At 43.1% G+C, this 16,979-nt stretch overlaps 1 protein-coding gene across 1 annotated transcript; it reads left to right on the forward strand.

Moving 5' to 3' along the window:
• Window positions 1–84: 84 nt before the first annotated feature.
• On the forward strand, window positions 85–15,655 carry LOC124271655. The gene is made up of 4 exons (XM_046706810.1): window positions 85–271; window positions 6,191–6,388; window positions 14,104–14,346; window positions 14,849–15,655. Exons 1-4 carry the CDS (start codon window positions 205–207, stop codon window positions 15,082–15,084), a joined length of 744 nt encoding a protein of 247 aa, XP_046562766.1. The 5' UTR covers window positions 85–204; the 3' UTR covers window positions 15,085–15,655.
• Window positions 15,656–16,979: the final 1,324 nt, after the last annotated feature.

Below are 16,979 nucleotides of genomic sequence, written 5' to 3' on the forward strand. Positions count from 1 at the left end.
TGATACATGATGGTATTTGTTCATGAATTATTCATAGTGAAATTTAACATCCCTTGTCAGCTTTATGTTCATGTTGGTGAACCAGATCCTGTTGATGGGTGTTATGTATGCAGAGTGTGAACCTGGTATCGCCTGTCAACTGGTGTAAAATTTTGAGTAAAGGATTGTCTTCCTCATTCACATTGTGGATGCGGACGCCGAACGATGTCGGCTCGTGCACTGGTCACTCTAGCAGTCTGTCTTAGTCTAACGAAACTGCAGAACACACATGGTGAGTATATTTTCTTTGAGTGTTTAATATTTGGTGAAAAACAAATGTACCTAATGAGGTTCGTGAGAGGCATATGGAAGTATTCAAGTATAGAACAAAATATTATGGATGTCTACTTTATTGTATGTACAACGTTAATGAGCTTTTCCTTGCCCCTTCGTCTGGTGAATGATAAAGAAGTTGACACCCATACAACTACTTTTATAACTAGAATACGTTTACAACGAACGATACAACGAACTGACGGCTATAGTGAACTGTCTTAAAAGTCCCGAATAAACCTTATATTATCATATAAAATGTGAATAGCGAACTACGGATATAACGAACTAATTTCAGTGGTCCCTTGGACTTCGTTATAAAGGTATTTTACTGGTATTTTACTTTTGTGTTCAATGATGGTTTGGGGATGCCTTCAAAATGATTGTAAACTTGACCTTGTGGCGATCAAAAAAAATCTGAATGGACAACGGTACATCACTGACATCTTAGACGTGGTTAATTGTACCGCATTTCGATGACTTCATGGTCGACAAACTTAGGCTACACCGTACCCATGTCACTGGTGATTATACCCGTAAAGGTCCGGGTTAGAATGAACCTTCAGTAACCCATGCTTGTCGTAAGAGGCGACTAACGGGATCTGGTGGACAGGCTCGCTGACTTGGTTGACACATGTCATCGGTTCCCAATTGAGCAGATCGATGCTCAGGATGTTGATCACTGGATTGTCAGACTCCATTATTTACAGACTAACGTCATATAGCTGGAATATTGCTGAGTGTGGTGTAAAACTAAACTCACTCACTCACTCACTGGTGATTTCTTACTTCAAGAGGCAGTAGAAACTCTGCTTTGGCAAGCGAGGAGTCCAGATCTCAATCCCACAGGGCATGTTTCAGACATTATGTATCACAAAATACACCAGAGGGATCATCAAGTACAAAATATTGATATATTGGAACCAACCCTCTATCAAGAACGGAACGCAATACCTCAACGTCAAATTCAAAATCTGATACAGTCAGAGAAGAAGGATGTTCAGGAATGTTATCGTAGTGGTAACACCAGATATTGACATTGTGTTCGGTTATTGATACTTATGTGATATTTTTACGATTGTCTGCCGGAATTCCTAATAATGATCCCGTTTGTTGACGTCATGCATCATAGTTATCAGAACTACATAATGAGTCAATGTGTCTTCATAAAATAGTTTTCCGTTCTTTTCGTGTTTATATTTGCCATCTAATTATTGCATGAGTATTCAATTTAATCAGAGAGTATGTGAAGTTGAAGTTTGGTTTATACCCTCCACCACGGTAATTACTATGAAAAATACAGAATGTTGCCACAGATTTTGCTGTTTGTTCAGAACAATACAAGTGTCGAACAGCGATAACATTAATCTAAAAACGGGTTACACACCGCCAGGAATTGAAGCAACATTTTCATACTAGAGAACTTTAAGATACACAGGAAATATTACTACCCCACCATCCTCAGACGGACCATTTCAACACAAGACTCGGGAATCATTACTAACCAAGAGCTTGTCACTTCTACCATCCTCAACCTTACCATTTCAACAAAACACTCGGGAATCATTACTAACCCAACGCTAGTCACTTCCACCATCCTCAGCCAGACCATTTCATCATAAGACTCGGGAATCATTACTAACCCAACGCTTGTCACTTCCACAATCCTCAGCCTGAACATTTCAACACAAGACTCGGGAATCATTACTTACCCAAAGCTTGTCACTTCCACAATCCTCAGCCTGAACATTTCAACACAAGACTCGGGAATCATTACTTACCCAAAGCTTGTCACTTCCACAATCCTCAGCCTGAACATTTCAACACAAGACTCGGGATTATTACTAACCCAGGGCTTGTCACTTCCACCATCCTCAGAAAGACCATTTCATCACAAGACTCGGGAATCATTACTAACCCAACGCTTGTCACTTCCACCATCCTCAGCCGGACCATTTCATCACAAGACTCGGGAATCATTACTAACCCAACGCTTGTCACTTCCACAATCCTCAGACAGACCATTTCATCACAAGCCTCGGGAATCATTACTAACCCAACGCTTGCTTGTCACTTCCACAATCCTCAGCCTGGACATTTTAACACAAGACTCGGGAATCATTACTAACCCAACGCTTGCTTGTCACTTCCACCATCCTCAGCCAGACCATTGCAACACAAGACTCAGGAATCATTACTTACCCAGGACGTGTCACTTCCACCATGCTCAACCTGACCATTTCTTCACAAGACTCGGGAATCATTACTAACCCAGGGCTTGCCACTTCTACAATCTTCAGCCAGACCATTTCATCACAAGCCTCGGGAATCATTACTAACCCAACGCTTGTCACTTCCACCATCTCCAGCCAGACCATTTCAACACAAGAATCGGGAATCATTACTTACCCAGGACGTGTCACTTCCACCATGCTCAACCTGACCATTTCACCACAATATTCGGGAATCATTACTAACCCAACGCTTGTCACTTCCACCATCTCCAGCCAGACCATCTCAACACAAGACTCGGGAATCATTACTAACCCAGGGCTTGTCACTTCCACAATGCTCAACCTGACCATTTCACCACAAGACTCGGGAATCATTACTCAACCAACGCTTGTCACTTCCACCATCCTCAGCCAGACCATTTCATCACAAGACTCGGGAATCATTAATAACCCAACGCTTGTCACTTCCACCATCCTCAGAAAGACCATTTCATCATAAGACTCGGGAATCATTACTAACCCAACGCTTGTCACTTCCACAGTCCTCAGCCTGAACATTTCAACACAAGACTCGGGATCACTACTAACCCAGGGCTTGTCACTTCCACCATCCTCAGAAAGACCATTTCATCACAAGACTCGGGAATCATTACTAACCCAACGCTTGTCACTTCCACCATCCTCAGCCGGACCATTTCATCACAAGACTCGGGAATCATTACTAACCCAGGGCTTGTCACTTCCACAATCCTCAGCCTGAACATTTCAACACAACACTCGGGATCATTACTAACCCAGGGCTTGTCACTTCCACAATCCTCAGAAGGACCATTTCATCACAAGACTCGGGAATCATTACTAACCCAACGCTTGTCACTTCCACCATCCTCAGCCGGACCATTTCATCACAAGACTCGGGAATCATTACTAACCCAGGGCTTGTCACTTCCACAATCCTCAGCCTGAACATTTCAACACAAGACTCGGGAATCATTACTAACCCAACGCTTGCTTGTCACTTCCACCATCCTCAGCCAGACCATTTCAACACAAGACTCGGGAATCATTACTAACCCAGGACTTGTCACTTCCACCATGCTCAACCTGACCATTTTTTCACAAGACTCGGGAATCATTACTAACAAAGGGCTTGTCACTTCCACAATCCTCAGCCGGACCATTTCATCACAAGACTCGGGAATCATTACTAACCCAGGGCTTGTCACTTCCACAATCTTCAGCCAGACCATTTCATCACAAGCCTCGGGAATCATTACTAACCCAGGACTTGTCACTTCCACAATCTTCAGCCGGACCATTTCACCACAAGACTCGAGAATCATTACTAACCCAACGCTTGTCTTTTCCACAATCCTCAGCCTGAACAGTTCATCCCAGGACTCGAGAATCATTACTAACCCAACGCTTGTCACTTCCACCATCTTCAGCCAGACCATTTCATCACAAGACTCGGGAATCATTACTAACCCAGGGCTTGTCACTTCCACCATCCTCAGCCTGACCATTTCATCATCACACGACTAAGGAATCATTACTACCCCTGTGCGTGTCACTTCCACCATCATCAGCCAGACCATTTCACCACAATACTCGAGAATCATTAATAATCCAACGCCTGTCACTTCCACAATCCTCAGCCTGAACATTTCATCACAAGACTCGAGAATCATTACTAACCCAACGCTTGTCACTTCCACCATCCTCAGCCTGAACTTTTAATCATAAGACTCAGGAATCATTACTAACCCACGGCTTGTCACTTCCACCATCCTCAGCCGGACCATTTCCTCACAAGACTCGGGAATCATTACTAACCCAGGGCTTGTCACTTCCACCATCCTCAGCCTGAACATGTCATCATAAGACTCGGGAATCATTACTAACATAGGGCTTGTCACTTCCACCATCCTCAGCCTGACCATTTCATCATCACACGACTAAGGAATCATTACTACCCCTGTGCGTGTCACTTCCACCATCATCAGCCAGACCATTTCACCACAATACTCGAGAATCATTAATAATCCAACGCCTGTCACTTCCACAATCCTCAGCCTGAACATTTCATCACAAGACTCGAGAATCATTACTAACCCAACGCTTGTCACTTCCACCATCCTCAGCCTGAACTTTTCATCATAAGACTCAGGAATCATTACTAACCCAGGGCTTGTCACTTCCACCATCCTCAGCCGGACCATTTCCTCACAAGACTCGGGAATCATTACTAACCCAGGGCTTGTCCTTTCCACCATCCTCAGCCTGAACATTTCATCATAAGACTCGGGAATCATTACTAACCCAACGCTTGCTTGTCACTTCCACCATTTCAACACAGCCGGGAATCATTTCAACCCAACGCTTGTCACTTCTACCATCCTCATCATCAACATTTCAGCACAAGACTCAAGAATCATTTATAACCCAACGCTTGTCACTTCCACAATCCACAGCCTGAACATGTCATCATAAGACTCGAGAATCATTACTAACCCAACGCTTGTCACTTCCACCATCCTCAGCCTGAACATTTCATCATAAGACTCGGGAATCATTACTAACCCAACGCTTGCTTGTCACTTCCACCATCCTCAGCCAGACCATTTCATCACACGACTCGGGAATCATTATTAACCCAACGCTTGTCACTTCCACCATCCTCGGCCTGAACATTTCATCATAAGACTCGGGAATCATTACTAACATAGGGCTTGTCACTTCCACCATCCTCAGCCAGACCATTTCATCACAAGACTCGGGAATCATTGCTAACCCAGGGCTTGTCACTTCCACCATCCCAAGCCAGACCATTTCACTTGTCGTCTTGTTGTGCTTTTTCGTGCAAATGTGAACGTTTTGCACAACACGCCATACTGACACCCGGTTGAACCCCCATCAGGCACGACATTTATGGGGTACGGTTGCATAAAGCATAGCAACATTGTCATCGACAACATCAGACTCATCTTCACCTGGAAATGGCACTACAGCTAAACGTTAGGAAAAAAACCCGTATACTTGCCCGCATGGGCACTTTTCCATTACCCATAATTTCCAAATTAACATATTTCATACAGTGAAAGTGGCCCACTTTTCCCCAAGGGTTCGTACCCTCTTTGTTTCTATTGACATTGATGTCTGTGAGTGCTTGACTGCAGGGTCGGCACATCACTACCGACTGCATATGGGCCTTGACATTGGGCGCTTGACTAGTAATGTCAACATAACCGAATAGAGCCAACTTTGGTCGCGTCACTTGTCTTCCGATCCACTGAATATATTAAACAAATGCCATCAAAAAAGTGTACTTGCTTATCATTTTGATGCTGTGGTGTAATCATGCCATATAGGTAGATTTCAAAAGATGGCATACAAGAGTGAGTAAATGTTTGAAAACAGTCTGAATGGATCTGCCCCGAACGTCGCATCATAATGCAAAAGAGAAGTTCTCACTGATCAAAATAATTTGACTTCACTATGCGTATCAACTTTTAAAATGCACCAAAGAAAATGAAAAATACACGTATTCCCTTTAGTCAACTTTGTATAAGATAACTTCAGAAAGATCATCATATTTGCGAATTTGAATCTGATCATCCTTTTGTTCCTGTGTCTCCTTGTAGGTGAAAGCATTGCTTTTGGTAAACTTGCCAAACAGCGTAATTCTTATCCAGGATACCCTGCAAGCCGGGCCCTCAATGCTATATACTCCACCACGGGGTCGTTTACATACCTTGCCAATCCTTGCTGGTGGGAGGTGGACCTGAGAGGTTACTTTGATATCAGCAACATCACCCTCACTGCCGCAACCAATGGATGGGGTAAGGAACCGAAGTGTGACTATCTTTACAGCAGTATGAACTATTTGTTAGAGACTAATCAAGGGTAGATAACGTTTAGGAGTCGAACACGTTTTGAACAAAGGCACTTTATATTCAGGACATCGAAAGAAAATTTGTCATGTTTTTGGTTGTAACATTTGACTACAAACACACTCATACACCACAACCATCCCACCCCCCACCCATCACACTTAACACATCCCATATCACACATCAACCATCACACATCACCCAGCGCCCATCGCACATCACCCACCGCCCATCACACATCACCCCTCACCCATCATACATCATCAATCACACATCACCCATCGACAATCACACATCACACATCATCTATCACACATCTCAACATCACACGTCACCTATCCAACACCGCCCATCACACATCACCCCTCACCCATCACACATCGCCCATCACATATCACACATCAACCATCACACATCACCCAGCGCCCATCGCACATCACCCACCGCCTATCACACATCACCCCTCACCCATCATACATCATCAATCACACATCACCCATCGACAATCACACATCACACATCATCTATCACACATCTCACCAGGAACGGAAGTGTCACTATCTTCTACAGCAGTATAAAATATTTGTTAGAGACTAATTAAGGTATATATAAGTAAGAAGTTGAACAAGTTTTGAACAAAAGCACTTTAGATTCAGGACTATTAAAGAAAAATTGTTATGTTTTTTTGTTGAAATATTTGACTACACCACCATTATCCCACGCATCACACATCGCCATTTGTCCATCGCCCATCACCATCACACATCAAACATCAAACATCGCCAATCACCCATCGCCCATCACACATCACACATCGTCCATCACACATCACATATCGACCATCGGCCATCACATATCACCGATCACCCATAGCCAATCACCCATCACACATCACCCATCGTCCATCACCCATAACCCCTCGCCCATCACACATCGCACACCACCCATCACACATCGCACTTCACAGATAAATCATCACGCATCACACATCACAAATTGCAAATCGCATATCACACATCATACATCATCCATCGACCATCACCAATAACACATCATACATCACACATGACACAACGCACATCACACACCACAGATCTAGCATCACGCATCACACATCGCATCGCAAATCACATATCACACAACATATATCATCCATCACCTATCACCCATCGCCCATCACCCATAACATAACATACATTGCACATCACATATCACACAACGCACATCACATACCACAGATCAAACATCACACATCGTATATCAGACATCACACATCGCCCATTCAGCATCGCTCATCGCACATCAAACATCGCTCATCCCACATGACACATCGCTCATCGCACATCACAAATCACACATAACACATCGCACATCGCAAATCACACATTACACATCGCCATCACACATCACACATCACGCATAACACATCGCTCACCGCACATAACACAATACACATCGCACATCACGCATCATACATAACACATAATACATCGCACATTGCTCATCGCACATCACTCATCTCACATTGCACATCTCCCACTGTCCATTCCGCATCTCACATCGCACATCGAACGTTGCAAATCACACATTACACATCGCCATCACACATCACACATCACGCATCACACATCGCTCATCGCACATAACATAATACACATCGCACATCACACATCTTACATAACACATAATACATCGCAAATCGCTCATCGCACATCACTCATCTCACATTGCACATCTCCCACCGTCCATTCCGCATCACACATCGCACATCACACATCACACGTCGCCCATTCCGCATCGCACATCACACATCGCACACACATCACACATCAACCATCACACATCACACATCGCATATCACATATCACACATCGCACACACATCACACATCGCGTATCACACATCACACATCGCACATCACACATCGCCCATTCGGCATCGCACATCACACATCGCACACACATCACACATCACACATTACACATCAACCAAAACCATTACACATCCCACATCGCACATCACGTATAGCATATCACACATCACAAATCGCGCAATCCGCATCGCACATCACATCACACATCGTATACATCGCGTATCACATCATCACACATCATATATCACACATCACATACACACATCACACATCACACATCGTATCGTCACATCATACATCGTACATCGTACATCACACATCACACATCACATATAATATATCACACATCGCACATCACATATCATATATCACACATATCACACATTACCTCTTCACATCGTCAATATCACGCTTCATGCATCACAACATAACATTAATATCGTAATATCGCACATATCGCACATCATTATTATCGTATTATCGCGCATCGTGTATCACCTATCGCTCATCGCACATCGCACATCACACATCGCCCATTACACATCACACATCCTATATCACACATCACACATCTCCCATCGTACATTACACATCACTCATCACACATCGCACATTACACATCACCCATCGACCATCACACATCGTACATCACACATCGCTCATTCCACATCACACATCGCCCATTCCGCATCGCACATCGCACATCACACATGGCTTATCGCACATCACACATCACACATCGCATGTCATATATCACACATTGCACATCGCACATCACATATAACATATCACAAATCACACATCGCACAGCGCACATCGCACATCACACATCGCACATCGCACATCGTGCATCACCCATCGGTCATCACACATCGCCCATTACACATCACACATCCTATATCACACATCACACATAGCACATTATACATCACACATCTCCCATCGCACATTACACATCACTCATCACACGTCGCACATTACACATCCCCCATCGACCATCACACATCGTGCATCACACATCGCTCATTCCACATCACACATCGCCTATTTCGCATCGTACATCACACATCACACATCATATATCATATATCGCACATCGCCCATCACACATGACGCGTCGCCCATCACACATCACACATCCTATATCACACATCACACATAGCACATTATACATCACACATCTCCCATCGCACATTACACATCACTCTCACGCATCGCACATTACACATCCCTCTATCGACCATCACACATCACACATCGCGTCATTCCACATCACACATTCGGCATCGCACATCACACATCGTAATAACATCACACATCAACCAAAACACATTACATCACACATCGCACATCACGTATAGTATATCATATCACAAATCGCACAATCCGCATCGCACATCACACATCGCATATCGCACATCACACATCACATATCACACATCGCACATCACACATCATACATCGCACATCACACATCGCACATCACATATAACATATCACACATCACACATCGCCCTTCACACGTCACACATCACGCTTCATGCATCACAAATCACACATCGCACATCGCACATCGCACATCACACATCGCACATCGCGCATCGTGTATCACCTATCGCACATCGCACATCGCACATCACACATCGCCCATTACACATCACACATCCTATATCACACATCACACTTCGCACATTATACATCACACATCACACATCTCCCATCGCACATTACACATCACTCATCACACATCGCACATTACACATCACCCATCGACCATCACACATCGTGCATCACATATCGCTCATTCCACATCACACATCGCCCATTCCGCATCGCACATCGCACATCACACATGGCTTATCGCACATCACACATCACACATCGCATGTCATATATCACACATTGCACATCGCACATCACATATAACATATCACAAATCACACATCGCACAGCGCACATCGCACATCACACATCGCACATTATGCATCACCCATCGGTCATCACACATCGCCCATTACACATCACACATCCTATATCACACATCACACATAGCACATTATACATCACACATCTCCCATCGCACATTACACATCACTCATCACACGTCGCACATTACACATCCCCCATCGACCATCACACATCGTGCATCACACATCGCTCATTCCACATCACACATCGCCCATTTCGCATCGTACATCACACATCACACATCATATATCATATATCGCACATCGCCCATCACACATGACGCGTCGCCCATCACACATCACATATGACACATCACACATCACGCTTCACGCATCGCACATCACGCATCACACATCACACATCGCACATTGCACATCGCATATCACATATAACATATCACAAATCGCACATCACACATCGCACATCACACATTGCACATCGCATATCACATATAACATATCACAAATCGCACATCACACATCGCACATCACACATTGCACATCGCATATCACATATAACATATCACAAATCGCACATCACACATTGCACATCGCATATCACATATAACATATCACAAATCGCACATCACACATCACGCATCACACATCACACATCGCACATTACACATCGCACATCGGATATCACACATCGCTCATCACACATGGCTTATCCCACATCGCACATCACATATCACACATTGCACATCGCACATCACATATAACATATCACAAATCGCACATCCCACATCACATGTCACACATTCCTCATCACACACCACACATCCTATATGACATATCGCACATCAAACATCGCACTTCACGCATCATGCAGCACACATCCCACATCGCACATCGCATATCATATATCGCACATCACACATGGCTTATCGCACATCGCACATCAAATATCACACATTGCACATCGCACATCACATATAACATAGAACACATCGCCCATCACACATCGCCCATCACACATCACAGTTCGCCCATTCCGCGTAGCACATCACACATCGCACATCGCACATCACACATCATATATCACACATCAGACATCGCTCATCACACATCACCCATTCCGCATCACACTTCACAAATCGCACATCACACATCGTTCATCACACATCGCTCATCACACATCGCCCATCGCACAACGCCCAACACACATCACACATAGCTCATCGCACATCGCACATCACGCTTAACACATAGCACATCGCACATTGCACATCACAAATCACACATCGCACATCACACATAGCCCATCACACATCACGCTTCACACATCGCACATCACACATCGCACATCACCCATTACACATCATGCTTCACATATCGCACATCACACATCACGCTTCACGCATCGCACATCACACATCACCCATTCCGCATTACACAGCAACCATCACACATTGCACATCGCACATCACACATCACACATCACGCATAACGCATAACTCATCACACATCACACACACACACCTCACAGAATGTAAACAAGGAACGTCAAAACGTGATCATTTTATTTTTCAAATAGTAATAATGTTGAAGTATCCTTTTTGATATCAAATACCATAAATATGATCAAATCACCTTAAACATGCATATATATGCCTTCATTTCGTACCAAAAGATGACATTACCAACAGTGAACTATTATATGACCCGTCATCCTGGAGGAGCTACAATGTCTGATTTTTTAATACATTGTGTCATTGTTACACCTTTCGGTGAGGTGAGATGAGGTGAAATTGGGTTTTACGTCATGCTTGAGAATATTTCGCTCATATGACGACGTGCATGCGTGTGTATGTGTATGTGTGGCTGCTGGACTAGCCCAGACTGAAGATGGTATTATTGTGCTAGCCCACTGAGATACCATGCCGCAGTGAAGCATGAATACCCCATTCAGACACATTATACTGACTCCGAGCCGACAAGTTCTTGTTGTACCCATTAATGTCGAGCGCCAGGCAGGGACCAACGAGTACCATATTTTAACGCCTTTTGGTATGACGCGGTCGGGCGGACGCTCCAACAACTACACCACGGAGGCGGCCGTACACCTTTCGGTTTAATATTGGTAAATAATGTTTGTTACAAACCCAATACTGATTGACTTTCTTGTTTAATGTGCGAAAGTCGATTGTTAATATTATTATAATACTAACATTTGTATAGCGCCAATATCAAGCTCAACTTGAATTTACCTCGATCATTAGATGTCAAACATTGGATGTCAATCCAAACAGAACATTGTATCATCAATCTCCATTCCTTGGGGATCATACAACTCTTGCAACCACTAGGCAAACTGAGTTACACAAGGGGTACTGTACACAAGGGGTTGTGACAACACTGAAAGAGTTTGCACACAAAGCGGACTCCAAGGATTTTACACCCGGTCACAGGTGGGCTCGATCCCGGGTCTCATGCTCACTGAATCACAAGCCTGGTGCCTTATACAGCTCGCCCACCACGCCCCACGCCGATTGTGTACTATTGTAGTAGTATATACAATGATAGTCCGAGATCACTCTTTCAAGAGAGGTTGTTGTAAAGCTCAGTGGAAGTTGAAAGGTAATCTGTCTAAAACCAAAATAGTTGTCTTTGGAAGTGGTCCCTCTTAAAACGCAAAGAATAAATTATTTTTAGTTATGGGGACAAGCCTATTGAAATTGTTGATAGCTATACCTATCTTAGTATCAAGCTCCATCGAAATGGAAGGTTTGTAACAGCAATTAAAAGTTTAGTGGAAAATGCAACCAAAGCAAACCTTTCGCTGTTGAAAAAAGCTCGTAACTTGAATCTACCTTTAGATTGTTTGATATCAGCTTTCGATACTATGATCGTCCCTATATTAATGTATGATTCAGAAATATGGGGTTTTGAATGTCTATCGATAATAGAGAAACTCATCTGAAATTTCTAAAATATGCTTGTGGTCTTCGAAACTCAACTCCCAATGTCATGCTATATGGGGAATTAGGACGATATCCGCTATATATTAGGATATATAAAAGACTAATTACATTCTGGCATAAAATAGCTACAAACTTAAAACGAAATTATCGACCCTTTTATTCAATTTCATTATATCTACTTCTCCAAACACTTTGCCTAAATTGAAATGGTTTATATTTATCAAAGAGATCTTAGATCATTGTGGACTCTCATGAATTTATGATTAACCTTTCCTATGTTCATCAGAATTTTTGGTTTCAAAAGTAGAAACAATACTCAAAGACCAATATTTACAACAATGGCGATGTGAACTAGCGTCTAGTTCGAAAGGAAAATTTTACCAAAATGTTAAAGACAATCCATGCTTTGAAAACTACCTCTTCCTTCCTAAATCTATACATAGTTCAATTCTTAGATTTAAGTTATCAAATCACAATTTACCGATAGAAACAGAACGCTGGTACAACACTCTTAGAGAAAATAGCCTCTGTAAACTTTGCAATTCTCCGTCTGTTAGGGACGAATTCCATTACCTTTTTATATGTGAAGCTCTTCTCCAACAACGGATGATGTACATCCCAAATTATTGCTATGAATGGCCTAATCTGTTTAAACTTAAACGGCTCTTTTCAATAAAGAAAACAAAACATTTGAAAAACCTCGCTAAATTTCTAAATGCCTTGTCAAATGCCCTGAAATTGTAAACGAATTGTGATAATAATAATTTATCAAACTATTCTAGTATCCGCGATCTTGACTGTATATTTATGTTAAACTGTATATCATCATATTCTCATGTACCACCGTGGGTGGGCTTTTAGAGAATAAAAATGTTCTGTTCAACTATTTATACGCTGCAGGGACCTACATGAGTAATGCCTACGTGGAAGTGATTGACAAAGATGTCAGCCTCTGCTCTGACGCCCAGGTGGAGTGGTGTGGGAATGTGTCCAGCACTGTTGCTGCTGGGGAAGAGTTCACCTTCACCTGCAATGCCACCTTCCCTGTTCGCTTTGTCCGCGTCACAAGGCGATCCACAAGCAACACCTTTTTGAATATCGGACATATTGATGTTCAAGGTGTCGGGGCTACGAAGCGATACCGTGAGTATTTTGTTTGTAGATGGATACTGTAGTATCTGATTTTCAATGACAGTTCCATATCTAATGTAACAATATGACGCTTCAATAGAAGCTCCATCGGCCATTTGCCTTGTCAAATGTATCATCACATGTTGAGTGTGATAATCTGGTAGCAGTACAGTATCCTACAGTACTGTAGGTGATACATATAGTTGACTTAAACACGGTGAAGATCCGACTTAGAATTGGTCTTCAGCAACCCATGTTCGTGATAAGAGGCGACGAACTTCATCGGGTGGTTAGGCATGTGGACTTTGTTGACACACTGATCACTGGATTGTAACCCGGACCTATTACAATGTCAGCTGAGCTTCTTTGCTAATAACTGTAATGTTTCTGGGCAACTAGCATTTTGGTCGCAATATTTTTCCAAGATATCAATGAAGGAAATAAATATATTGAACATAGTGATATGATTAGAACTACGGTTGAGTTTAATCCTTCGATTTCATCTTCTCTCCAGGATCCTACTACACGCCCACGACGGGGAGGAAGGTGACCAAACCATCCATGACTACATCAGCCATAACAGCAGGAGAATGTGGCATCCTTTGTCACCGAAATCATTCATGCATCGACTTCAGCTACAGCAAAACTGCGTCGACCGAATCCAACTGTCTGCTAACCTACGAGGTCGTGCCGCAGTATTCTGTGGCAAGGAATGACTGGACCATGTACACCATGGATAACTGTCTGTAAACTCCTAACTCAAAGTGGAATTTATAATCTATGCTTGGAGCTTGAGAATAGAAGTGGACCATACTGAAAAAATATTTACTATGTTTACTGTTATCATGTGGACACAAACAAAATGCTTGTGGGAGCTGTAACGCACTGTTTGGTTTTTTTTATGTAACCGTGACGTATGAGAGCGAGAAGATTTATTCACCTTTACCAATTATCAACTCTGTGTGATACACTGATTGCGAGGAGCAGGGATACTAACTCTGTTGTTACTGCATAGTTGTACTGTGCTGTATAGGGTATATATCATATATCACCCGACTTTCAGCTTAACTGTACCATTCTAAAAGAATAAGTTCTATTATATGCCATACAAATATGTGAGCAATTTATTTTCTTAGGTGATTCAATAATGACCCGATAGGTTCCTTTTGGTGGGAAAAGTGCATATGCCGAGATATATATTTCTGATACAAAATTGTTTATTTTAGTGAAGTTGCCTTATTTGGAGCTTTATATAATTGCAACAAATATAATTCTGTGGCGTTATATCTGAGATATGATATAAAATGGTGTTTAGTGTTCCACGCTTCACTGTCATCTGACAAATGTCTCGAGTTTTTTTGTTTGATGTCCAACTTTTCTGTCGCATAGTCCAGTGACTGACAACATGAACATCGATTTACGTATTTGGGATGCGATGACATATTTCATACAAGTCAACGAACCTGACAACCCTAGTCGCCTCTTACGACAAGCATTGGTTGCTGAAGACCAATTCTAACCCGCATCTTCACGGGTGGGAGATGTCACGAGACACGACGTTACATGTACTTTTCAGCTGGTGTCAGCTTTTCTTTTGACATGAGTGAGTGAGTTTAGTTTTGCGCCGCACTCAGCAATAATCCAGCTATATGGCGTCGGTCTGTGCATAATCGAGACTGGACCAGACAATCCAGTTATCAACAGCATGAGCATCGATCTGCGCAACTGGGAACCTATGACATGTGTCAACCAAGCCAGCGAGCCTGACCACCCGATCCCGTCTTTTGACACGAGGGCGGTGGGGTAGCCTAGTGGTTCAAGCGTCCGCTGATTAACCACATGGGTACAATGTTTGAAGCCCATTTCTGGGTCTCCGGCGGTGATATTGCTGGAATATTGCTAAAACGGCGTAAAACTATACTCGCTATACTCGTCAGCCTATGGTATTATTTCAGTGTTACGAGGGATCATAACTTCTACGGCGGGGGCGGTGGGGTAGCCTAGTGGTTAAAGCATTCGCTCGTCACGCCGAAGACCCGGGTTCGAATCCCCACATGGGTACATTATGTGAAGCTCATTTCTGGTGTCCCCCGCCGTGATATTGCTGGAATATTGCTAAGAGCGGCGTAAAACCAAACTCACTCACTCACTCTACTGCCCATGGTCCCGTTTCACAAAGCGATTGTAGCTCTTCGACTGTCGTATGTCTATGTTAAACTATAGGTGCGTTCTCACGGTGCGACTTGTAGAAATAACTAAGGTCGTAACGACTTTGTACTTTATGTACTTGTTATGTCGCGTACAACTTGTTTCTCGCGAGATTCGTACGTAACACTCAGCAAAATGGTTCGTCGAGTAATGAAGAAACGTCAGCGGTAACGTCGACCGTCTACATATCGTTTCTTCTTTAGTAAAGTGGATTGTTTTCAGTCGTGTCTCCGACATGATGTCAACACTAACCAAAGGGACGTCACACTGAGGTGGACAAATATCTAAACGATTTGATTGGTCGCGAGCTTGCGACAAATGCAGCCTCTAACGACACGGCTACTACTAGTTGTATGCGATTTCAAATCGTTACGATTTGGGTGTTCCCACGGTGCAACTGTGTTGCATGCTACAAGTTGTTACTACAAGCCGCACTG

This window comes from Haliotis rubra, unplaced genomic scaffold (assembly GCF_003918875.1).
Source record: "Haliotis rubra isolate DU_JTF1 unplaced genomic scaffold, ASM391887v1 Scf1029, whole genome shotgun sequence".
Lineage (NCBI taxonomy): Eukaryota > Metazoa > Mollusca > Gastropoda > Lepetellida > Haliotidae > Haliotis > Haliotis rubra.